Source organism: Theobroma cacao, chromosome 6, assembly GCF_053813885.1.
Source record: "Theobroma cacao isolate CCN51 chromosome 6, ASM5381388v1, whole genome shotgun sequence".
Lineage (NCBI taxonomy): Eukaryota > Viridiplantae > Streptophyta > Magnoliopsida > Malvales > Malvaceae > Theobroma > Theobroma cacao.
The window spans coordinates 31,126,952-31,153,585 of NC_142644.1; the positions used below are offsets into that span (position 1 = coordinate 31,126,952).

Consider the following 26,634-nt stretch of genomic DNA (forward strand, 5'->3'; position numbering starts at 1 on the left):
ATAAACTGAAAGATAAGGGGTCATTTTGAAAATAACTAAAAATACTTAAAGATCAAAATCGACGTTGTTGACGGGAGTTGCAGTCCTTTTCCTTCTTCCTTTCCTCATCATCTTCTTCTTCAGCTCCCAATCTCTCACTGATTCCGTGCACTGCAGATTCAGAATATTCACTTACACTCTCCAATTATAAGGAACAAATCATTTGACTTTTAAGTTTTGACTTTTCTTTCTTTGGGGGTATTCCTGTGGAGAGATATTTTTAAAGATGATTCAGTTATTGTTCCTGGTGGTGTTCTCAGAGATGGCGGTGATCGTTGTATTATCGTTCAAGACGCCGTTAAGGAAGCTGGTGATAATGGGTTTGGATCGGGTCAAGCGGGGACGAGGCCCTGTGATGGTTAAGACGGTGGCGGGAACGGTTTCCGTGGTGATGATGTCAAGCGTGTACAGCATGATGAAGATCCAGAAGCGTTGGATCGATGACGGAGCGGCTAATCCAACGGACCAGGTTCTCATGGCCAAGCATCTTCTTGAAGCTACTCTCATGGGTAATTCATTCTTCTCTTCAATTCTTTCTAAATCTAGCCCGGTGATCGTTAATTTCCGTGAATTTTTCATTTTTGTTGGGATCTTACTTTCTTCTATCTTACCATTTGAAATTCTGAATCCTTGTTGATATTTGTTGTCTGATTTTCGTTATTAGAATGCCTGCTGTTTTGCCATTATAAAGAGAAGAAAGTTGTGATTTTTCAGAAGAAAAAGAAAAAATAGTTGTGATTTTTTAGTCAGTTGCTTCTTTGGTTTCTTCTCCTTTGGCTCAATTGGCTGAAGATTAAATGAAATTTGTAATTAAAGGGTAGTCCTTGCTTTTATCCTGTTGAAAAAATAAGGTTCTTGTTCTAAACACATAAGTAGTTTAACAACGAAGCTAGCCAGTACTCTTTTTTCATTTAATAGATTCTAAATTCTAATGCTGCATTCATAAATATTCCCAGAATGGATTTCATTGTTAATCTTCAAAGATGGTGCAGCTGGAAAATGTGACTCTGTTCTTGGCCTTGATGTAAACAGACTGCTTTGTGACGCTGGATTGTTTGCCTCTGGCAGCTATTCAAGCACAAGAGTTCATTTTTCATTTCTCTCTCGATTTTTATGGTTCTGAACTTCTTATATTGGTTGTAATTGTGATTTTTTAGTACTGGCTTCTTAATTCAGCTTGAATTTCCTAGGGCTGTCACTTCCTTTGAATCTGTTAGACTTGTGTTTTAATGTTGGGGGTAACTTATTGCAGGGGCATCACTATTCCTAGCACTAATGATAGACAGATTACACCATTATATCAGAGAACTTCGACTACGAAGGAAGAACATGGAGGCTGCCAAGAAACAAGGTCGAGGCTTTGAGGATGTAAAACCTGGTGGCTCAAACGAAGTTAAAGCCTTGGAGGAAGAAGTAACTGCTCTACGGGAAAAATTTAAGCAGCTGGAGTCTGATCTTGAGACAAAGACAAAAGAGATGAATGCTGCAGAAGCCAATGCAGTTGCTTTAAGGAAACAATCTGAAGGTTTTCTTCTTGAGTATGATCGGTTGCTTGAGGAGAACCAAAACCTTCGGAATCAGTTGCAATCTTTGGACCAGCGATTGTCACGTTCAGGTAGTAAGAAGAATACCTAAGGAACTGATCGCACCTCTTGCAAAATGATTTTCAGTTTCATTATCATTTTTCAATTTAGTTATTCAAGAGTTTTGTAATGGATTTGTTGGTTGCAGTTTAGTTGTCATTCATGTATTATTTTAAAGTGTGGACAGAAAAAGATCCAAGGAGAAAAAAACGTTAGAGAAATTAGCTTCTCTGTGTTCTGTTTTGGGCTTGATGTGTTTGATTTGAGTAGAATTGAAATGTTGAAGCATAATGGATGAATTTTGACTTGACATATTGTAAAACATTGTAAGATTTCTAATGCTAGAAAAGTTTTGCTACTGATGTTTTTTCCGGTAATAGCTTACATGACCCGGGCAGGACTTGTTAACCAACAAACTGTTTGGTAATAGAGTTATTGGTATTGCTGGGTGTGCTTATCAAAAGAAACTATGCTCACAAAAACCATGAAAATCAACTTCTGATTGATGTGTGTTTCTGGTTGCATTCAACTATCGCTTCATCTTCCACTTGTTTCTCTGGCTCAAGTCCTTGATTTTAGATTACTGGAGAAACTCTCCATGGGATCAGTTTCACCTAACAGCCGGTTGGCGTTGGCAGCTGTGAGCAGCATTAAGCCAAGAAAAACCAGAAGTGACAGTACTGATAACAAAAGCATTAATACAGCTGCTACATGACCTTTAACCTCTTGTGCGTATTCAGCAGCAGCCAGGGCAAGGAAGGTTAATGGGAATGAGTAAGCCCACCATGCAACATTGAATTTCCTCATAGATTTCTTGAAAAGAGATGGCCTGCAAGCCTGTAAAACAAGCAACCAATTACTATATTAATATATTCCAACTGTCAAAATTAATCTACAACAGCTAACCATTGGGATCAAATACCAGGTCGTTGCATTTACAAATACGATAAAATATCAAGATCCATATCTTAGGGTTGCTGTAAAATTAAAGAAAATGCTTTTTGAAAAAAAGGGGAAAATTTAGATTTTCTTTGAATAAGTTAATTTTCAATTACCATGCGGAAGTTAAATTTACCAGAGACATGAAGAGGAACAGAGAGAGGAAAAACAGCATCTTAGACGTGGTGTCAAAAGCTCCTGTAATGGAGTTCCAAGCTAAACTCGCCATGCTCGGTGCAGCAAAGAACAGGAAAAAGGTTGGCCTTAGTATCAGAGGAAAGCAGTTGCCACCTGATAAACGCTGATAGAGTGTAACAAAGAGTACTAAGTAGTGCACCATACCGAGTGACCACATACAAACTGCACTCTCTTTCCACCCCATCCTTGCTGCAGCTCGAGCAGCTACCAAGTTCCCTATAACCGATATCTGGCTCGTTGGATTTGCCATTATTGATAGAAACCGTTTCTCTGTCGTAAACCACTGTCCATAGATTTTGATATCAAGCATTGCCAAGGGAGTGATAAAGATCCAACAGAGAACCAGGTAGTAAATACTATTTGGGAAAACAATAGGTGCAGATTGGAGCAAGATAAGCCATGAAATCCAAGGAGCATAGAGGTAGTTCACTCCTATATGATGCGAGAACTCTGCCTTCACCAAGTGAAAGTGAAAGAAACATCTGAGGACGTAAACGGATGACAGTGAAATCTGTGTTAAAACAGCGAGACACCATAGCAGCAAGCAAACTGTGGATGGGAGCTTGCGGAATACATGCCAGGCATCCTGTGGAACACCATTTGGTTCTGTCAGAATCTTCCATAACAAAGCTTGGCCACCGAAAGAGAGGCTTATCCTGAAATATCCTGCATGGAGCCTTGTTAAGATGGAAGATGGAGATGGTTCTGCAAAGTTGTTGATCGAAGGGCCGCGGCTCTCCTCCGGGGTAGTAATGATGGAAGCTTCGATTATGACCTGAATTGGTGGTTTGCATTCTATTTCTCCCATCAGGGTTACCATAAAGCTGCTCATACGGTGATGGTAGGTACAAGCTGAAAATTGGAAAAAGATTGTGCGGGAAAGGCAATAAGAATTAGAGCAATGTACAGCTTTCTTCTTGACATGGACAAAGACCCGTGGAGGTATAGCTGCTTCCTATGCCAAATTATATAGTAATATAACTTACAAATATGAAACCGCAAGGAAAGGGGGAATGATGGAGACTCTGAAACTTAAAAGTGGAGCTCTACCTTTGTCTTTGAGGATCGATTAAAGAAGTTTCATGCTCATATGTAAACTGTTCGAACCACAAAAACAAACGTGACATTTTGATTTCATTGGATTGATATAGACCCCTTTTTCTTGTTCACTTTGTAGGGTGTAGGAAAAACATCAAATGCTATTAAAAATTGATTGGACTTCCATGAGGATAAAAAAAAGAACAATGAGGGACATGTACTTTGTATAAGACCATGGAAAGAATATGGGGTAAGAGAAAGAATAAGAAACCGACAATATATATATGGATGGTGTTAGCCTAACCAAATTATGACAAAAAGGAATAGATAAAAGCAACGGTTCTGAGGTATTAGCATCCAAGATGCCAGGGCTGATAAGATAAAAAAGGTCTCTCATTCTTGTCGACTTTCACTGATCCTCAAGTTTCTTTTGTTGTAGCTTCCACTTCACTCTGCCATTTTTTCTTCAACTGGCATTGCGAATGAGACAAAGGTGATCCCTATTGTTCTTCCTTAAAATTTTTTTAATCGAATCTATTAGAAAAAAATTAATTCAGTTTTGATTCTTTTTTTTAGGGACCCTTTGTCCATCTCCTCCTACAAAAGCCTTTTTTTTTTTTTTTGTTTGGCCAATGGCTGTCTCAAGCAGCAGGGTGATCCCTTAATTTGATCAATAACTATTGTATGGTACAGATTAAACAATGCCCCTTTCTTTTTCCCTCTCCAATTCAGGTTCAACATGTGTGGTTCATATTGTTTGGCATCCCGAACAGGAGTAGACTTCAATATTTAATTACATAAATCCTGATGCTCTGCCTAGCTTTTGGGGCTTTGATTGCATTCCTACAAATCTGTGTATAACATAAAACGCCCATAACTTTTTTTAAACACTTTCAGCTACAAGAAAAATTGTTGCTAATGTACGTATATAAAAGGTTAAAAAATCCACTCTATTGGCAACATGCATAAGCTTGATTCAGCACTCTTTCCTTTCAGTGTTCCAGCCGGTAATTCCGTAGTGGTTAAGCCATGTGCAATAGTATCTCATCTCGACCTTGGTTTGTAACATTGCTGGTCATAATCCATGGTGGCGCAGTCTGGAAGAAGCCCCGTATCAGCTCCTGAAAGGCACTCACGTTTTCTTCAGGCCTTTTCCCTCCATTCTTTTTCTTCTTCCGCTTGTCGCATTTGGTGAAGATTGGTGTCATGGGTATCTGAAGACGACAAATTAAGGGTTAGGAGGAAAACAGAGGACGTACTTCCATGTACAATTAGCATGCTTATAGAAAGAAGTCAGCTTTCAGGATCAACGGGCTCTCACCTGCTGTCTTGAGAAGATAGTATAATTGGCATATCACAGTGGGTTGCATCTCTCCGTATACTTTTCTCTTTCCTTGTTACAGGAAGAAGAAGATTTACCTGATTCTCACCAAGCCAACTAGCACAATCAAGGTCGATTTTCTTTGCAGGAATGCTAGCATTTATAAGTAGGAAAACTGAGACTAATGTTCAACGGTTCAAGAAATAGTCTTTGGTAAACTTGCTCCGGTCTGTCCGGAGTTCCTGAGGGGCAGCTGCATCTACATGCATAGTCCTTGGTTGCATGAAGGTAATAGCATAAAATTTTGAAACAGCATAGTATAATCTTTTGGGGTGGCTGGTGGATGTTAGATAGAGCCGATTCAATAAAATATGCCAGCTCTGTTCCCCTTTGCACTCTTTAGCTTAGCTCAAAAGTTATACACTTGAACAAGTTCTACGAAAGTTAAAAGACAAAAATCAACTCAAGGCCATATTTGCCTAGGTTTGGAAGCACACGTGAAGTCCTAAGCAGATAAAATAGTGAACGAATATACATAAATTGAAAGTAAGACCTATTGATGGCAAAGGACAGAGTGTCAAGCTCTAGGAAGGACATACTGCAACCATTTCTGCTAAAACATAGAAGAAATCCTCTTGCCAAGTGACATTGGTCCAAAAAAATTTTGGGGAAAAGAATGTAATTTTACAATTGAGGGTTATAATTCAGATTCAATGGACGACAAGCAAAATAGAGGTTGAAGGCAAGGTTCTCCTATCATTTGTCTTAAGAATTGTGTGGAGTGCTTGTATCTGCTTCATCTCGAAAGACAAGAATTGTAGAGCTTTTGGTAAAGCTGAGAAGTCTCCCAAGGGTATTCTGCTTTGTATGTGGAATCTGATAGATATAAGGGAATGAGTTGAAACAAATAGCAGCAGATGATGTAAATGGGGAGCTATTTAAAAGCTGGGGATTGGGTGATCATATACTTGTTTGGATTTTTGTGCATGGGTTTCCTGCATTGGCAGGATGTCTTTCTGTAGTAAGGCTATCCCGTTTTCTTTGAACAAATACAAATTTACCTATGAAAAAGAAAGAGGTTAAAAGAAAGCTTGACATAGATACTTATTGCTATCAACTTAGACAAAAGAAGGGAAGAGTAATTCCTTATATCATTTTTGTTCATACCATTTGAATCTTTAATAATTTGGAGCAGGAATTGACTTGTCTTAAGAAATTAACTTAGAAAAGAGACTTATGTCGTGAAGATTATAAATCAATATATTGATTCCTCCCTTTTGAAAATTGAAAAAACTAATTCAACTTTCAACTAAGCCTTAACCCCAAATTAATCATGGATTAATGAATTATTTTTCTCTAGGACAGTGAATAAGCCTAATCAATATAAGTTTCTAATATTCCAGTAATAGGAAAATCTGATTTACACAAATAACAGAAGTCACCTAGTGTTTTGTTATAAAAAAAAAGCATGTAAAAATAACAGAAGTCACCTAGTGATTTACACTAGGAAAATCTCTAGTGAAGTTTGATGCACCACCAAGCTTTCTTCTTTCTCTCCCCTATTTAAACTCCTTTCCAAAATCCTAACCTATTTCCTATTTGTCCTCCACCCAAACCTCCCTTTCTCTCACCAAATGAGTATATATATAAAAAAAAAAAAAAAAAACAAAGCAGCCATCATAATAATGGTTGTAAAAATATTATTAAATTTTTTATTTCCAAATGAGCAAAAATGTTTTTGATTGTTTTAAACAAAGCAACTATTCCAAATGAGCAACAACAGACTTTTTAGTTTCCATGATTTTTTCAACATGAAAATAATCAATGAGATTGAGGAGCAAAAATTCTCGATCAGGAGTGACAACTTTCATTTTTTTTCAAATGCATATTTAAGCTAAGTAAAAAATAAAACGGAAAACAGAATAATTAAAGAGAACATGTTTCTGTGCCATTAGTGGGAGAAAGGATGGTTTAGGCGGAAGAAGGGAGAAGAAATGAGGAGGATGATGAGGAGTTTGTGATTTGACGACGACGCCAATAGTGAAGAAAGGTGGTAGAAAAGGTTGGGCTTTCAGGGTAGCCGTAGGTGAGGAAGGCAAGAGCGGTTGAAGAGAAAAAGTAAATGGAGAGAAGAGGAAGAAAACTAAGTCCTATTTAAACCATTTTAAAAACCCTAACCTATTTCCTAATTTTCCGACTCAAATCTCTCTTTCTCTCATCAAAAAAGTGTTAAAAACAAAACAACCATCATGATTATAATTGTGAAAATATTTTAAATTTGATTGCTTATATTTTGTGTAGCATTTTGTTTGTGCGATGCCAGTTTTTTTCGTGCAACAATAATTGTTTTTCATGCACCACCATTCCCTAATGAACAACAGCAAATTGGAATTTATGCTTCTAAATTTATACTAGGTCAAGAGCGACCTCGATGTATCTTTAAACTTATCTAAGAACAAGAGCGATAAAAAGAATAGTCAAACAAAATATATTTCCATGTTATGGTGGGAAAAAGGTGCTTTACGACTGAGAAGTAAAAGGAGATGATGGGAGAAAAGGAGGTTTGCAACCGAAGAAGAAAAAGAGATGGAGAAGAGTGATAGATTTTTATACCTAGGGTTTTAAGGATCTATATAGGGCTGTTTTGGCAATACAAGAAGCAAGAGGAGAAGAGAGCCTTCAAACGGATTGGATGCAGCCCATTGAGCCTAGCTCAAAATGGGAAAGAAAGAAAAAAAACTAAATCTTATTTAAACCTTTTTTTAAAAACCCAAACCTATTTCTTATTTTTCCTTTGCCAAATCTCTCATTCTCTCCTCAAATGAGTGTTATAAAAAAACAAAACAACCGTCATTATTATAGTTGTAAAAATAATTTAAATTTTATTGCTTAAATTTTATGCAGCATTTTTTTTTTCAGGCGACAATAGTTTTTTTCATACATCACTATTCTCAAATGACAAAAGTTTAAGAATCACCAGTTTACTATTTAGATTTTATTTTAAAATTCATAAAACGCTATAAAACATCATACACTCTTCAACAAATGCCAAACATGTTCATATCTTCTTCAATGTTAGCAACAGTTCTTTAAAGATAATGATATAATATTATAAAGTCTAATAAATTTAAAATTTCGTACTGCATCATAACAAAATTAACATTCATTATAATGATGTTTGCAGCAGTGCTAACATAGTAAATTTTTTTGTTTCTGTTTCCTCTTTCTTTCCCCAAATGAATGTTATAAAAAAACAAAGCAACCATTATGATTGTTGTTGTGAAAATAGTTTAAATTTGATTGCTTAAATTTCATGCAGTATTTTTTTTTCGTGCGACAATAGTTTTTTTCATACATCACTATTCTCAAATAACAAAAGTTTAAGAATCACCAACTTACTATTTAGATTTGATTTTAAAATTTATGAAACACCACAAAGCATCATATACTCTTCAACAAATGCCAAACATATTCATCTCTTCTTCAATGTTAGCAACAGTTTTTTAAAGATAGTAATATAACATTATAAACTTTAATAAATTTAAAATTTCATACTGCACTATAACAAAATTAACATTCATTGTAATGATGTCTACAGCAGGGCCAACAGTAGTAGATTTTTTGGTTTCCATGGTTTTTTCCTCTTTTTCTCCCCAAATGAGTGTTATAAAAAAACAAAGCAACCATCATTATTATGGTTATGAAAATAGTTTAAATTTGATTGCTTAAATTTCATGCAGCATTTTTTTTCATGTGACAGTAGTTTTTTTCATACACCATTATTCTCAAATGACAAAAGTTTAAGAATCATCAACTTACTATTTAAATTTTATTTTAAAATTCATGAAACGCCACAAAGCATCATATACTCTTCAACAAATGCTAAACATGTTCATCTCTTCTTCAATGTTAGCAACAGTTTTTTAAAGATAGTAATATAACATTATAAACTCTAATAAATTTAAAATTTTGTATTGCACTATAACAAAATTAACATTAATTTTAATGATGTCTGCAACAGCGCCAACAATAATAGATTTTTTGATTTCCATGGTTTTTTCCTCTTTTTCTCCCCAAATGAGTGTTATAAAAAAACAAAGCAACCATCATGATTATGGTTGTGAAAATAGTTTAAATTTGATTGCTTAAATTTCATGCAGCATTTTTGTCCGTGCGACAGTAGTTTTTTTTGTATACCACAATTCTCAAATGACAAAAGTTTAAGAATCATCAACTTACTATTTAGATTTTATTTTAAAATTCATGAAATGCCACAAAACATTATATACTTTTCAACAAATACCTAACATGTTCATCTCTTCTTCAATGTTAGTAACAGTTCTTTAAAGATAGTGATATAATATTATAAACTCTAATAAATTTAAAATTTCGTATTGCACTATAACAAAATTAACATTCATTGTAATGATGTCTGCAGCAGTGCCAACAATAGTAGATTTTTTAGTTTTCATGGTTTTTTTCTCTCTCTCCCCAAATGAGTGTTATAAAAAAACAAAGCAACCATCATGATTATGGTTGTGAAAATAATTTAACTTTGATTGCTTAAATTTCATGCAGTATTTTTTTCGTGTGACAGTAGTTTTTTTCATACACCATTATTCTCAAATGACAAAAGTTTAAGAATCACCAACTTACTATTTAGATTTTATTTTAAAATTCAATAAACGTCATAAAGCATCATACACTCTTCAACAAATGCCAAACATATTCATCTCTTCTTCAATGTTAGCAACAGTTCTTTAAAGATAGTGATATAACATTATAAACTCTAGTAAATTTAAAATTTCGTATTGCATCATAACAAAATTAACATTCATTGTAATGATGTCTGCAATAGCGCCAATAGTAGTAGATTTTTTGTTTTCCATGGTTTTTTCCTCTTTTTTTCCCCAAATTAGTGTTATAAAAAAACAAAACAACCATCATGATTATGATTGTGAAAATAGTTTAAATTTGATTGCTTAAATTTCATGCAGCATTTTTTTTTCATGCAACAATAGTTTTTTCATACATCACAATTCTCAAATGACAAAAGTTTAAGAATCACCAACTTACAATTTAGATTTTATTTTGAAATTCATGAAACACCACAAAGCATCATACACTCTTCAACAAATGTCAAACATGTTCATCTCTTCTTCAATGTTAGCAACAGTTCTTTAAAGATAGTGATATAACATTATAAACTCTAATAAATTTAAAATTTCGCATTGCACCATAACAAAATTAACATTCATTGTAATGATGTCTGCAGCAATGCCAATAGTAGTAAATTTTTTTATTTCTATGGTTTTTCCTCACAAGAATAATCTGTATTTAAAAGCATCAATACTTGATCAGGAGCGAGCACTTCCGTTTTCTTAAAATGTACCTCTAAACCTATATGAGAAAAAGAGCAATAAAAGTAATAATCAAACGAAATATATTTTCTTTCGTGTCATGGTGAAAGAAGGGTGCTAGTCAAATAGAATATATTTTCATGCCATGGTGAGAGAAAGGATGCTTTGTGGTTGAAGAGGAAAAAGAGATAGTGGAAGAAAGGCAGGTTTGTGACTAAAGAAGAAAATGAGATGGAGAAGAGAGGAAGAAAATTAGATTTTTATATTTAGGGTGAGGATGTATATGGCGTCGTTTTAGCAATACGAAAATAAAGAGGAAAGCAATCAAATCGTATGTTCCAAGAAAAGGGGGCTTTCCAATAGATTGGACATAGCCCACTAAGCTTAGTCGAAAATGGAAAAGATAGAAAAAAAACTAAATCTTATCTAATTAAGTGTTAGATAGGCCTTTCAAACCTATTTCTTATTTGTCCTCCACCTAAGTCTCTCTTTCTCTCACTAATTGAGTGTTAGAAAAAAACAAGGCAACCATTATGATTATGGTTGTAAAAAATGTTTTAAATTTGATTGCTCATATTTCGTGCAACACTTGTTTTTTTTTCGTGCCACATCAGTTTTTTTTCGTGCAGGAATAGTTTTTTTTTGTGCACCTGATAACTCTATTACAGATTATCTTGCTATATTTTTGGTGTTAAAATGATTAAGTTCTCGCGTTTTAAGTGTAGTTTAGGTTGTTTTAGTTACTTTTCTTTAATTTAATAAAAGCATACCAAGTTAATTAAATTTTAGTTATTTCAATCCAATTATTTGTTAAAATGTTTAATTTTAGTTGCTACTGATTTCACCTTTTGTTTTGGAGGTTTGTGAATGAAGAAGGGTTGAAGTTGAAAAGAATCGTGAAAGGATGGATTGGTGAAGAGGTATGCTAATCATGCTGAGGTCTTATAAGAATAACTTGAGTTGCAGATGCTTGATTGTTGTAATTTTTAGATCACTGAATAGCTAAGTTAAAAGGCTACAACTTTCGTGTTGATCATTTTGACTAGTTCCGATCATATGGTGGCAAAAGTCACATGGGAAGTGTGATTGAATTGTAGCAAAAGGGAGCATTGAAGCTAAAAAGAGCAAGGCATGAGACAGTAAGCACAGTGCTGCAGAGCCAAGCTCCCAATGCTGTAGCAACATCTGGGTCAGTTCCAGCAACATTCAACAGAAACCACAATGTTGCACAGTATCACGGTCCTTACGTGGACGTAAATCCCACATCATCGAGATAATGCTCTTAGTGGCTAGAGTTAATTCCGCATTAAAGAGAAACTCTAAGTGAGAAGTAGGGGAGGATGTCATAGTCTTAGAGAGATGAGCCATAAATCTCACATCGACTATATACTAGAGTGATATTGGGCATATAAGGATTCACACCACCTTCAACCTGTGAGGCATTTTTTGTAAACAAAACCAATGATGTGGATAGTGATAGTTGGAAGTTTCTCATCAATGTAGGATTGGCTCTACCCGTTGGGAGTATTATCTCGACGATGTGAGATTCGACTATATACTAGAGTGATATTGGGTATATAAGGATTCACACCACCTTCAACTTGTGAGGCATTTTTTGTAGACAAAACCAGTGATGTGGATAGTGATAGTTGGAAGTTTCTCATCAATGTGGGATTGACTTTACCCGTTGGGAGTATTATCTCTACGATGTGAGATTCAAGTCCATGCGATGATCTTGACATCCTCCTCTATTTCAACAACGACCCACTATCCCCAGTGGCAGAGTTTGCTCTAGCACCACCATGCACTCAACGCCGCGACCCTATCTAATCTTCAAATTTTATTATTGGAATTTCTCTATCTACAATTATGGATGATGCTAATATGTAAATTGGATATTTGAGTTGGTTGATAAATACTGTTTATAGATTTATCGATGTTTATTCAATTCTATACTTATTTTCTCTTTTGTTGATTGATCACCAGGAAGATGAGATTGGTAAATAAGATATTTGAGTTGGTTGATAAATACCGTTTAGAGATTTATCAATATTTATTCAATTTTATACTTATTTCCTCTTTTGTTGATTGATCACCATGAAAATGAGATTGAGTGTTTAAATGATGCTTGACAAAGATAATTTAAATAGACCTAAAACTAGATAATGTATGTTCAATCATTTCATGAGTTAAATGAGTGTACTTAAAGATTAAAGATTAAGAAAATCTGACTACGATGATTTTAATATAATTTGAATTAGTTATTGAAAAGCAAAAGAATAATCGAAATCCACGTTTTGATTAGAAAGAGGGACACTTAAGATTAAACCATACGTACATTGTAGATTAAATTAAGGGTCTGTTTGGGTTTCATAAAATAACTTTTTTAAGGAAAATGATTACTGTGTAAAATATTTTACTGAAAAATCTAATTTTTTTGTTATTTGAATAAACTATCAAAAATATTTTCTGTTGTTTGGATCCTATTGTAAAAAAAAATTTTCTGTCAGGACATATCTTCAATAGTTTTCTTTAATAAGACTGTAAAAATATTATCATTTATCAATTATGCAATAAATTCAAAATATTTTTTAATATTAAACTATTATATATTGTTACATTGATTAATTTGTTAAGTTAATAAATCATAAACTAAAATTAAAAGATCATTGATAATCGGAAATTAATTTGTTTGAATTTTTTTTGTGAATAACATTTTATTGAAAAATATAATATTTTTTATTTTAATAAATTGAGAAAATATTTTTTATTATTTTGATCACTTATAAAAAATATTTTCTATAATAACCCATTTTCAAAAAGTGTTTTCACCATGACACATAGAAATATCAACATTCATCTATTTCCAATCATTAAACTCATCAAAACACTAGAAAATCAACTCAAAAAGAACCTTAACCCGAAAATCGAAAAATCATTTCCAAAACATATAAAAAAAGATAACAACCATTGAAATCTGAAAATTCAGCTCAAAACCAACAGGAAACTACACATGAAAAAAAAAAAGAAAGAAAATCAATTCAGAAATGGCGTGAACAAGTATAATGAACATCAACAATTGGATTAATCAATTAGAAATAATTAAAATAAATTTAAAAATTGAGGATCTAAGAATCGATAATTTGAAAAAGAGTGAGATTCGAAGCTAAAGTTGAAGCTTATGTTGTCAACTAGATTCTAGTTGATATTGAGAGTAAAATATATAAAATTCGGGAAATCATAATGAATTATGATGCTTGTATTAGTATTAACATACAAGATTTATAATTCTTTGTTGATAAGTTAACTATAATCAATATCAAAGTATTTGACTTATTAATTAGTATACGATCCATTGTTTAAAGAGAAGGGTTCAAATCTCCTTTCTCAATTAAAAAAAAAAATTAACCAAAATCATATGAAAATTTTTTGTTCCAAATAGATTTTGTTTTTGTATAATTTCTTTGTACTATGTTAAGCACAACACCACAAAGCCAATACAATGGCACTGGTTGTGTAATTTGGATCCATCAAGGTCTGTCTCAAAGTATAATATACACCATTCGAGACTATACTTGTCAGCACAGAAGTTCATTTTAAAAATAAAAAGCCGCCAGCAGTTAAAATTACAGAAAACAGAGGATGTTTTATTCAAGGAATTCAATTTTCTACATAAGATATAAGCTGAATACTTATTACAATACGTCCTGTGACAACTTATTTCATTTCTGCTAGTGTTTTTCCTACTAATCTTTGTGGGATAATGGTGAACCAGCAAGTCATAATCCTTGCTCACCCTTGTCATGTCTCCCCCGCAACTACTTGCAGGTTCATCGGCATGTAAAAGCTTGTCATCCTCATCTTGTCTGTTAGACAACGTTTCTAAATCCAAACCGCTGCCGTTGCTTCTCACCGTTACCCAGTTTTCATCCCATTCCCAGACGGGCATTTCTGAAGATGAAACAAGATTGGTTTCACCCAATTGCTGGATCCTTTCCATTATAATCTTGCTCAATCTGTTTTTCCTGGAAGGAATATGAATTGTCTCTAACTCTTCCATCGAATCCCACAACTGTAGATTTAGTACGGTGGTGGGTGTGCTCAATTCAGAACCGTCGGTTCCCTTTATTGGAGGAGCTTTCATTTCCTTTACAAAATCATGTGCAAGGAGTTGGGTTGCAGTCCATCTCTCTACAGGGTCTCTCCTCAAGCACTTGCTTAGAAAATCCTTTGCCTGCTTCGATAAATCGCTCGGTATTTCCGGCATATCCCGTGAAAATCCGATCCTGTACAGGGCAGATACAGGATCGCCGACATCAGGCCACGGTGCCCGTCCGGTTGCCATCTCGATGACTGTACATCCGAGTGCCCACACGTCAGCAGGGAATCCTTGTTGTTCCCCGCGGGCCACCTCCGGCGCCATGTAAACAGGCGTACCGGCAACCGACCAAGCGGCACCCGGGACCACATCAGCTCGCCTGGCGCAACCCAAGTCAGCGATTTTCACCCCATCGTCAGTGACCAAAACATTCCGACCCTTGATGTCGCAATGCACTATTCCACTAGAGTGAAGAAACTCGAGCCCCTGTAAAATCCCACGAGTGTACGATCGAACCATGGCCTCATCCAGGCGACCGCCCTGCTTCTGAATTGCATCCGTGATGGTGCCTCCGGGTGCATATTCCAACAACAGATTGTACACAAGCATACCATTTTCGGATGAAATGTCACACCCCTTGCACGCCAAAACTCGGGGGCAACTTAACGTAGACAGAATTCTCTGTTCCCTCCTAAGAGATTCTGACTGCGAGAGCTCACAGGACTTAACAGCAAACACATCACCAGACTGGTCAGCGGTGGCGATGGAGACGGTGGCTGTGGAGCCGCGGCCAATGGTTCTTCCACGGGTCCATTCCATTTCTGAAAGTAAAGTTTGGAGCTTTGGAATTGGTCAGGTGAAGCAAACTGACGAAGCATTTATACAGCCAAAATCTTGTGGCTTTAGTTCGGTAAGGTTTGGCTTTAATGCAAGAAAGCGAATGCCTTTCATTCACAGCATTCCCTTTTGCGTTGTGGCCAATGGGCGGCCGCTGTTTCTTTCTATCTCGAAACGAGAGTGCTCCACGTGGCGAAAGGACGTTGGTTTAAAAGCTTTGGCCGACTGGTCGGCGGTGGGTGTTTGCTTTGCTTAGCTTAGCCATGAATCATACCGTCACGTGCTCACGTGAGCCAGGCATGGCGCAAAGTGCGGCTGCTTAGCTGGGGCGATGAGGTCCTTGGAATGCAAATGCAATGCCGTCAGGATCTTTGGCCTCGTATATTCCTAGCTTTAATTTGTAATTTAACAGTAATTAATGACTTTAACTTCTTCTTTAAATCTAGTCCATACTGCTTGACTTTGTAGAGCTGCTATTTTATGTTCTTGATAATGATAGGCATGTGGACTAGCAGAAAGTAGACTCTTCCTTATCTTACATAAAACAGAACAGCATTAGTCTGTAAATTCAACGTCATATGACCGACCTGTGATTACTAATGAATCTGATTTCACGTAAACCTTGTTCTAATAACTTAGGGATACAATGTTGCAAGTTCTTCCTCGTTGGCATGTCAAGTGTGAACCAAAGCATGTTTTAAATGTTTGAAAAACAAGTTTCCTGTTCATGCAATTATTACTTGGCAGAAACAAGATGAAGTGCAACCGAACACCCAACAATCTGAAGACAGTTAACTAATTCGTTCCACCCACGAAAAGGGAACATAGTTACCTAAATTATTAGATATGGTTAGTTAACTTTTCTTTTTCTTGGATTGTGGGTGAAGTTTACAAGGAACCAAAAGGGCCAAAAGCCAAAAGGGTTGGGGGCAGTTGGAATTTAGTTGAAAGGAGGAAAGGCAAGCAGCAAGCAAACCTAATAAAAACCCAACCGACCTGCCCAACTCATATTCTCAAACCAAACCTTCCTTGTCCCTCCTCCACAGTCCCATCTCAACTCATTTAGTTGGTTAGTTGGTTGGTTGGGTTGGTTCCCTGTTCTTTATTGTTAAAATAGCTTTCGAGGACTCATGGTCAGACTCTTTTGACGCATTTGCGGTGGGAGGGGGTGTCTTTTTGGCATCTAAAATGGCGTTCTTTTTAAGTAAAACACCCAATCAGAGTGTTGCTTTCCTTCATGTGGTGGCAGCCTCCAATTCGTTTGCCATGGTAATTGCCAATGCTTCAGCTTTCGGTAAGAAAAGGTGTTTGGGCCCAGTCTGTCTGTTCTATTCCCTTTTCTTTTCTTTGTCTCCAGTCCATGCCTTACTGCCTTGCTTAATCAATTGTGCCAATGACAATGAGTTCAGTTCCACATACTTGCTCGTTAAGGCTTAGTGGTGTACCATATTGCTAGCTAAATCCGAAAGAGTAAACTTATCCAATTTGGCTTTTGGGTAGTGATTACCCGCAGCAGTGCATGGATTTATTTTACAATACACGATAAGTGTCTCGATTATAAAAAGCTGATTAAATATCTGTGACTGTTGATAAAAAGCAAAGCACAACGTTTCTCACTTGGTTTTTGACAACTTTGACCTAAAGGCAAATCCTAGTTTCTAGAACAGAGCAAAGGGCGGAAATATTTACAAGCAACACACAGCACGATTTTAGGCTGATTCCACCATCTTTATAAAGTTATAGATAACATAATAGTGGGTGGACAACTAAAAACTGGGGTCCCCCTGGTAGATCTTTTATGCCGCCTCGGCGAAGCCAACTCTCAGTTTACCGAAATCAAAGACGGTGTGGTAGCGACCCATGAAGATATCTCCCAGAATCCTGCATCGGACAATGTGTTAGGAGGGAACCCGAAAAATATGACTCGAGATAGTTTAAGGGACTGGTTAAGATTAAGATGAAAATGCAAGGTAGCTAACATACCAGAGAGGTCCACGAGGAGGAGGAATATCCAAAGCAGTAAAGCCACTGATGCACTGTGCGTCAGAACCTTCACCCACCTTGAGAATATACTGGTTACACCACCAGGGAAAATTAATATCAGCACAACACGTTGGTAGAATCATACATATATACTTAGAAATTTTGACAAAGGAAAATTTCATGAACATATAAATATAAATATATAGTCTGATATGCAAACGGGCAATGCAAACTAAAGAAGATAATAATCCAATCCAAATCTGTCGTATTGTGAACTTGTATGAAACCAACCTGAAGATACAAATGTTAACAGACTATTAACAGAAAATAACGATGGCTGTACCTCTTCTGGAGTGAGGTCAAAAACTTTGCCACCAATAGTGAAGGAAATAGTAGGCATGGAAGAAAGACTTCCGCAGTCAACAGCAGATTCTCCCATTGGGTTTGGCACCCGATCACAAAGCTGCAAGAGCATCAAATGGAAGAATCAGCATTGGAAGGAACATTCTCACAAGGTATTCAAGAAGCATCAAGTCTAACTCATGTCACCTCATTTACGTAGCTCAATATGCGGTCTTGAGTCTGATTCTGCCTTACTTGGTTCTGCATCCACACAACTGCCATCTCACAAGCAGGGCACATAGCATCACGAAGAACTCCAGATGATTTTCCATTGCTCTCATCCACCACACTCTCAATGCCCGTGCTGTACAAACACATTTAATCAACATTACTTTACTGCTTAAATACAGAATTATTTTACCTTCAGATAAAGTGGTAAAATAGCAAAACAGTAATTGAGTGAAATCACACACAGAAAGACCTCAGAGCCTGACCTAACACCATGAGCACCATTAAAAGTGCACAATCCAATTTGGGAGCAGATCTTCTGAGGTTGTGCCTGTTGAAACCCATATGGAAAAAACCAGTCACTAGGTGGATCAAAGTAAATATAGAAACTGATAATCAATCACACAGATGAATATTACGAAAAAAGAATGCAAATCAAGCACAACCTTACACAAAAATTTACAATTAGAGTATAACTAGCATTCACCTCAGCTATAAGTAAATCAATGATGGTTTGCCCATATTGTTGAACCACTGCCTTGCACTCCTGGCTAACCACTCCAGTGGCTCCAATTGCATGGTTAATCATGGTAATCACAGTCTGCAACAAAACAAACAAGCAACTTGGAATCACATTAATAACCAGGTTAATAAGTAACACAAACCAGCACGGATTTAATCAGCAATATGAAAGCTTTCTCCAAGAAATGATTCTCAACTCTCTAAGAACAATAGTAAAGCATGTCTTAATGTATATCTCAAGACACCATTATCATATAGCTAGAATAATGTTCAAATTTTGCCGACACCTAAAGCCCAGTCGAAATGATTACAAATCAACAGGCTAAAACTGTTAAACAACAGACTGATCAAAAGACCAAATAATGAAGCATAATGGCTTACCGATGGACCTGCCAGCAAAGAAGTTCCAGAATCTGCAATTGCGGCACAGCTGCCAGCACAATATCCTGAATAGCATATGCACAGGTCAGAACTGCAAAAAACTATGGCCAAAACACGTTTTTGCTTGAAATAAAGTAATTAGAGAGCTAAAGTCTTAATTTAATCCCACTTTTAAAGGACTCTAGGCACTGGAAGGAACATACCAGTTGGTTTGTCAGCAATAAGAACATCACCCATGTCAAACTATCAAAAAGAGAAGATAATTAAGAAAAATGTAAAAGATAAAGAATAATATTTATAAAGCATTTATCTGACACATAATAATTTAAGTGTTAAAGGTCAACCTGCCAGTAGCCTTTCTGAGTTACAGGAACATATGTGTGCTTGCCCTTGTAGTGGTTTGGATCAACCCCGCCAAAAACAATTTCACCACCTGCTTCTTCATCTACATTGCGGTTAAGCCAAAATGAAAATACTGGTTCCTTGATAAGACCTTGTTTAATCATGTTGTACCTGTAAGACAAACAAGTGGCTCATGAGAAGCTCATAACATCAAGAAACATCTTACATAGACAATAAAAATAAAAGTGCACACACATACCACACTGGGACAGCATCCCCAACTGAAATCTCCTTGAACCCAAGTCCTAATATCCCATCAAATTTGGCCACCATAAATGTAAGACCTGGCTCCTTAGTAGCCTCAATAAATTCCTGATAATGAGAATAGGTTACTCAGTTACCTTGTTCAACTTTTCAAACTACTAGATCATAGAAATGACTGAGAAGAAGATTGGCTCCACATACCTGATCTTTCACAACCAAGTCACCAACTTGAACATGGTCATAACTAAAGAAACCAGAAATAGCTCCAGTGCCATACTGAATAGAAGCAGGTTTCCCTACATCAAATATGATCATACAACTTCTAGATTATTTTAGCACCCATGGGATAAATTGACACCATAATGCAACATACCAAGAGAGCCACAAAGAAAACAGTTTAATAAAGAAGTTCATGCCTTATAATTTTGTAAATTATAGGCCAGAAAAGAATGAATAATGTTATGTGTTGAGGGAACCATCTTCCTACTTAAGCCCATCCTACCCCAACAACAACCAACCGCAGAAATAACCGTACATTGAACAGGCAATTATAACCTATCGGTATCCAATTCAAGAATATCAGAGATAGCCACGATTTTTAAGATAATTAAAATTTTACATATTACCATTCAAATGTATAAAATCAGGGTCTGAAATTGTTCTTATCACCTAAATATCGGGAAGAAAAGTTTCTGAAACAATTATGAGTGGAATAAAAAGAGTAGAAGACAAACCATCCTTCTTATAGGTACTTGAATCGCTTGCCTTGTACTTCTCGTGGAAATAACATGCAACCTACAACACAATGTAAAAACATAAATCCTGTATCTTGAATCACTTTTGCTTTCCAAATTATAAAGGCAAAGAGTTTCATTTCCTATACATTCATAGTAAGCATAAATGAAAAGGCTCACCGAGAAATAGCACTTGGTTGATGGTACCCACAGATTTGAGCTTCCTGTGTCAAATATCACAGTGAACTTTTGTGTTGGAGTTCCAATACCAATCTCACCATAGTACTGAGCATCCATGTAGTTCTTTAGTGCAACGATATCAGTCTCCTCAGAGTCTCCAAGATTATTACGGAAATGATACTTTTTAATGGATGCTCTGAGGGCCTCTCCGTCCTTGGAGTCAAGCCGGGCAGCGAGCCGGTTATTTGGATCCAGTTTCATCTTTTTCAGCCCGATTCTAACCAGCCCATCATTGGATACAGAAGATACCACAGAAAACAAGAGGGACGAGATGAACAGCGACAGCACAACCACTTTGATAGTCGTTCCCATATTAACCTATATATCCCCATTGACCACTCAATCTTTAGAAAAACGGATAGAAGGACAAAGAAGAAATGTACATTTAAAAACATCTTAAACATTTTCTTGTTTTTCTGCTTCATTACTTTCCTATATACAAAATTTTTTCTTTTTAAATTTCCTTTTCAATTTCAAACTGCTATAGCTAGTTACCAACAAGAGAAAACAGAGGTACCACCAAAAATTTTATTCCTTTCAGATTTGATAGTTGATCCTAATCCTATCAGCTCAATCGAATTGAGTCATCATACAAATTTTTGCATTCAGAGGCCAAAAAAAAAAAAGTAAAAAGAACTCTCGTTTCCAGTTTAAACAGGTAAGGCTGAAAGGAAAATACAAGTCATCAACTATCGCATTCAAGCCTTAATTCAATATCATCAGCAAACAAACATAACATAAACAAGAAATCTCTCTGCATTTTAATTAAACTACTAAGAAGCAGTACACCACAAACAAGCCATCGACCAGGGAAGATATTTGATCAAAATCTTAAACTTCTCATCGTTGAAACAAACATCAATAACTTACGATTGAAGTTCTCAACAAACTATAATCTGAGAAAAATCCGATAAACAAACATAAATTAAATTGAAAAAATTTAAAAATAAATGGAGGATCGAATCGAACAAAGCTCACCGAAATGTCGAAACCGCCTTGGCGAAGTCAAACAAAGAAAAGAGGAAAGTTGGTGAGGAGAGGAAAGAAACACAAGGAGAGAATATATGGGGGAAGAGCTCGAGAGAGAAAGACAGACTTGAAAGCTACCTGTCACTTTGCTAGACCCGGTAGGGCCCAGCTCAGAAACCCGATAAAAATCCGATAATTAATCCCAGCCGTTCGATCTTTACGAAGAGATGGACTTTAACCGTCGGATGAAAAATGAGATAATTTCGAGGAACACGATTGTTTCGTTTTCTGATGATTCCATGCTTCGGGAGCCGGGCTTTTCGAAACCTGACCCCTTGGCGGGTGGGTTAATACCGCTGATGAAAAAATGGACGGTCGAGATGAAGAGGGTTTTTCAGGGTTGCAGGCTAACTTGGGTAGGATGGGGAGAGAGGGTAGGTTGTAACTGAACTGATTACGTGGCAGAAAAGCATGCGGTTTGAGTACTTATTCACGCGACACCTACCCCCCGCGTTCATATGTTATGTCTCCTTCCTCTGCTTGCCTCCTTCGACAAGTTTTGTCTTAGCGAGGATGGAATGGATTGCTGAATCATAAATGGCTTGATTATAATGATTTATTTTAGTGGGGATTTTCATTTAAAGCAATTTATTTTGTAATAAAGGAGTATTAATTGGGATAAATCGAAATAATGGAATGTACACTTGTAATGAATTAGGATACATGAAGAAAAAGACAGTGGAGGGGTGAGAGAGCCTGAGGTGGGAAGCAATGGCCAAAACTAATTAAAAGAGAAGATGTTGCCAACAAGCAAAGCTTGGGTCGGAGCTTTGGAAGGAACAATATTCAATGATGATGGCAAAGCTCAAATGGAAGGTACACTGTGGAGTGCAAGAAAGAATACATATATACATGTATGGCTAACAAAACAACAGAGTGCAAACAAGAATATTTTTCCCCATCTCAAATTTGGAAGTGTTGGGCATCTTTCTTTTCTTCTCTGGGTAGCTGAAAATGGGTTGGAAAACCAAAGGCAGAATGATCTTTCAGGGTTTCATGAAGTTATCATTCTCTGTTTTAATGGATTCCATCAATTTTCTGTTTTCTTGGCCAGAGGAAATCCATCAGTTTAGTTAACATGAAAGCATTAAGCATTGTTAATGGAAAATAATATGTTGTGACAAGCCCTTGTTTCCATGTGAACCTTGAACTTTCGCAAGGCCCAAAGAATGAGAAAGTCCACTAAGCATTTTCTGGATCATGTTTGATACATAAAATTGGTCTCTGTTTCTAGATATTAGCCGCCGGCCTTTTGCATCAATTGCCCCTTTGGGGGGCCTCTCATTAGTTTTATCAAATAGGTCTCCCAAAATGGCAAATGCCCTTTGCCTTGATGGGCTTCTCCGATAATTTTTTTTTTTTCATAATTTTATGTCATGTATTAAATCTTATGCTATCTATTAAAAGTCTTAATCTAACATTAAAAAAAAATAATTTAACAATAAAACTGATGTTAATGTAATAGATTTACTGGACAGGTGATATAATATAAAAGAGATATCAATTAGAGCACCAAACAGGAAAGAGTGAGTTTTTTTTAGTTTCTCATTCACTCCTTGTTAAGTAAGGTCACGGCTCCTTTAATATTTTCTGGAACCATGGTCATCCATGGATTTAGTAGAAACTTTGAAGAACAGGTACGGAAGAAAGAAATAAAGAAAAGCTTGACAGTCGAGGCATTCTCATCATCTAGGCAATTTTTTCTAAAGTAATGAAAGAATCCATGTACCCTGGATAGATTGTCATCGAAAAGACTAAGATCATGTTGAAAAATCTTTCTTCTTTATTTCTTCTTCTTGGCCCCATTTCAAAACCAGGGGAAGTTACAGTGACAAAGTGGTAATGCGTTTCAAAAGTCATCATCAACAAGTAGTAACTGTGAAGGAATTACTTTGGAAAAAAAAATGCTCTCATGTGGCTAAAAAACACGGAAAGAAGTGACTGAGAATCAAAAGAAAAAGGCAGAAGTTTTCTACACAAATTTCTTTTTGCCCTTTGCCTTCTTTTTGCTCCATGAATTGTTCCCACTCGATGGGCTCGTTTGATAAATTTTTTCATAATTTTACGTTAAGTATTAAATGATCTTATACTATCGATCAAAAGTCTTAATCTAACATTAAAAACAAATAACTTAATGGTAAGAATTATGTTAATGTAACAAGTTTACTGACTAGGTGATACAAATTATGAAAGAGATATCAAGCAGAGCACCAAACAGGGAAGAGTGAGTACTTTTTCATGTTTCTCATTCACTCCTTGTTAAGTAAGGTCATGGCTCATTTAATTTGTTTTGGAACAGTGGTGGTACATGGACATGCCAGAAACTTTGAAGAACGGTATGAAAGAAAGTAATAAAGAAAAATTTGACAGTCGAGGTGTCCTCATCATCTAGGCAATTTTTCCTCAAATAATGAAAGAATCAATGTACCCTGGATTGTCATCGAAAAGACTAAGATCATGTTAAAAACACTTTTCTTTATTTCTTCTTCTTGGCCCCATCTCAAAGCTGGGGAAGTTACATTAACGAAGAGGTGGTGGAGGGGGGTTCAAAAGTCATGATTAACAAGTAGTAACTGTGAAGGAATTACTTTGTCTGGAAACAATGCTCTCATGTGGCTAAAAATCAGAGAAAGAAGTGACTGAGAATCAAAAGAAAAAAAGCAGAAGTTTACTAGACAAATTTCTTTTTGTCTGTCAGGATCAATCAAGTGGTGAGTCTGAGAGTAGAGGAAGGTCTAAAATGGCAGACCAATACCCATAAAATCAGCGTGTGAAAGGTATCTTGGTATCCTTCGAGGATGTAACATGGTGGAAAATCCCTTCACTTTGGCCCAATTCGTCTATGGTAAAAAAAAAAAAAGTCCGTTGGCCGTTCTTTTTGGTTTGACGCTATGCCACCACTGCCACCACCTTACACTTCCAAATTTCAACTTTACGGATAACACAAGACATGACCGATCAGAGAAAAAAAGGCGAAAGATATTGAATTTGAAACTATCTTTGGTGAATTTCTCGGATGCATAGCTGTATTGCTGCTGTCCCCCTTTGAAAGTTGTTGGGCAAAAATCATGCATTTCGCCTCCATGAAAGGGTTGGAATTTGTAATAAAAGCTGTATGGTAAGGCATATATATTACATACACATACATTTACATATATACATATACATATACATATACATGATTAATCTCATTCCATAGTCTTGACTATCGTTAGAACATAGTTTGCATTTACGATAACAAGCATATTATATAATCATAATACATTAGTTAAACAAAATGTACCATCTTCGACTATGTGCATAATATGTATTATATATACATGTACGTATATATATTGCATTAATTAAAAGGTTCTTTTCATAATTTATGTCCTAATTGAGGATCACATTTTCCTTCTAAAAATGGTTGTTTCACATTTAAATCATCATTTACTTAAGTATAGCATAAAGAATATTCTTTCTCTCTTTTTTCTATAATAACAAATCCATATAGGACTGAGCAACAGTCGGTTGCAACCGAGCAACCGACTGAGACTGACTCTAGAGGTTACAAGCGGCTCGATTATTGAGTACCAGTTATGGCGTCGGTTGCAACCTACTGTTGCTCAGCCACTATGGTTCTGTCACCAAGGACAATTCCTCCCCAATCGAACCGACTGAAAAGCCGAACCTCAGCCTCTTCTTTCCCCTCTGCTCCTGATTGTTCCCTTTCTCATTAATCCTCATTCCTCACTCTCGATTGAATTGAAAGTTCTTAAATTAAAAACCTTCACTTACCCCCTTTCTCTTTAATTCTTCCTTCACTTGCTGTCTCCCACTTGCCAATGCTCCTGCACTTTCTGGCCTCCTCCTTATCCACCATTTATCTTCAAGGTTTGGTTTGGTTTGTAAATTTTGACATAGTTCACTCAAATGGGAATATGATTATTTGATTTGAATATTTGTCATTTTGGATATGATTATGATTTTCATTTTGGATAAATTCAGCTTATCTATTGTTTGATAGTTTGTTTCACTTAATTTGGAATGTGATGAAATTGGATTAATAATGATTTTGGAAGTGTTCGTGATTGTGGTGAACTTTTTCCTTCCTTCACTTTGTTGAATATTTTACATAATGACACAATTAAAAAATTGAACAAAGTAATGTCTGCTTAAGCTTAAGAAATTAATTTTTATTAAAAATTAATTATGTAATTCTATTTAAAAATAAATTGTATGGATTGGACTACTTATTTAAACAACATAAGCTTGATTTCAATTTAAAATATAGGCTTGACACAAATTTAAGCTCAAATCAACACAAATTTTTCATAGTTTTATTAGCTTTAGGCCATTTAAGCCCAAGCCCAACATGAATTTCCAACTGACCAAAACCAAAATCAATTTTAATTGATCGATTTTTCCTTATGACCGATCGATTGTCAAAACCTACGATTTTGATTTCTCTCAAAACCGAAACCGAAACTGAAACCAACCGTTGCATACCCCTAAATCCATAGAATCATTTTCAACATGTTTTTGACTTAGTAGCCTATAATTCTACTTTAAGGTTTTCAATGATGCCATACGTAACATTATAAAAGTTAAAACTTTGATATGCACGAGAGAATATACAGTGGTTGCTGTGAATGTAGACCTTCAGAGCCTCACAAAATGAACAGTGAAAGTAGTATTTTCCTAAAATTGATTCATTACCAACTTTTATCAAAAAACTTCTTGGCATTAACATAAATTTTTCGGTGCTTTCTCGATTCAAAGATATAGAGTCTTTCGTCAGTGACTAAAGAACAGACAGGAGTTTCAATCAATTTTTAAAAAGACAAACATTTATAGACGAAACAAGTTCTCATGCTGATGGTTAATTAATCGTTTATATATCTTCTTTGTGTTTCTCACTCAAAATAAGTATTCAGATTAATGATCCGCGTAGTGCCAATTTGAATTTGGTCAAATCAAGATAATGAAAGTGATTGATTTTCAGGACATCTCCATCCACTATTTTTAGTCTTCATGTTACATCCATATCTTCATAATAAAATTTCTCATTAAAATGTATTTAGCATTACTGATCACATATGCATCCTCACCTGATAACTCAGGGCCAACAAACCTGACCCCACGGTGTGTTAGCATTTATTCCTATTAATTAATA

General features: G+C 35.8%; 4 protein-coding genes across 6 annotated transcripts; 1 reads left to right on the forward strand and 3 right to left on the reverse strand.

Moving 5' to 3' along the window:
• The first annotated feature begins 61 nt into the window (after nt 1–61).
• On the forward strand, nt 62–1,944 carry LOC18597186 (B-cell receptor-associated protein 31-like protein). The gene is made up of 2 exons (XM_007026067.3): nt 62–548; nt 1,292–1,944. The coding sequence occupies exons 1-2, from the start codon at nt 266–268 to the stop codon at nt 1,672–1,674; spliced, it is 666 nt and encodes a 221-aa protein (XP_007026129.3). The 5' UTR covers nt 62–265; the 3' UTR covers nt 1,675–1,944.
• Nucleotides 1,944–3,950, reverse strand: LOC18597187 (S-type anion channel SLAH4-like). 2 transcript variants are annotated; one of them, XM_018123964.2, is made up of 3 exons: nt 3,810–3,950; nt 2,698–3,611; nt 1,944–2,459 (listed from the first exon to the last, which is right to left on the reverse strand). In XM_018123964.2, exons 2-3 carry the CDS (start codon nt 3,589–3,591, stop codon nt 2,184–2,186), a joined length of 1,170 nt encoding a protein of 389 aa, XP_017979453.1. In that variant the 5' UTR covers nt 3,592–3,611; nt 3,810–3,950; the 3' UTR covers nt 1,944–2,183. The 2 variants fall into 2 exon arrangements, with proteins under 2 accessions (XP_017979453.1, XP_088663742.1); XM_088807616.1 differs by lacking the exon at nt 3,810–3,950 and having other exon boundaries at nt 2,292–2,459; nt 2,678–3,789.
• A 9,997-nt stretch (nt 3,951–13,947) lies between these two features.
• LOC18597189 (mitogen-activated protein kinase kinase kinase 18-like) lies at nt 13,948–15,974 on the reverse strand. Its single transcript, XM_018122877.2, has one exon. The coding sequence runs from the start codon at nt 15,394–15,396 to the stop codon at nt 13,948–13,950; it is 1,449 nt and encodes a 482-aa protein (XP_017978366.2). The 5' UTR covers nt 15,397–15,974.
• A 964-nt stretch (nt 15,975–16,938) lies between these two features.
• On the reverse strand, nt 16,939–21,582 carry LOC18597190 (aspartic proteinase). 2 transcript variants are annotated; one of them, XM_088807223.1, is made up of 14 exons: nt 21,558–21,582; nt 20,391–20,768; nt 20,211–20,271; nt 19,678–19,772; nt 19,472–19,584; nt 19,215–19,383; nt 19,074–19,113; nt 18,871–18,935; nt 18,455–18,568; nt 18,234–18,298; nt 17,947–18,103; nt 17,741–17,860; nt 17,398–17,486; nt 16,939–17,295 (listed from the first exon to the last, which is right to left on the reverse strand). In XM_088807223.1, exons 2-14 carry the CDS (start codon nt 20,760–20,762, stop codon nt 17,211–17,213), a joined length of 1,545 nt encoding a protein of 514 aa, XP_088663349.1. In that variant the 5' UTR covers nt 20,763–20,768; nt 21,558–21,582; the 3' UTR covers nt 16,939–17,210. The 2 variants fall into 2 exon arrangements, with proteins under 2 accessions (XP_088663349.1, XP_017979126.2); XM_018123637.2 differs by having other exon boundaries at nt 21,429–21,569.
• Nucleotides 21,583–26,634: the final 5,052 nt, after the last annotated feature.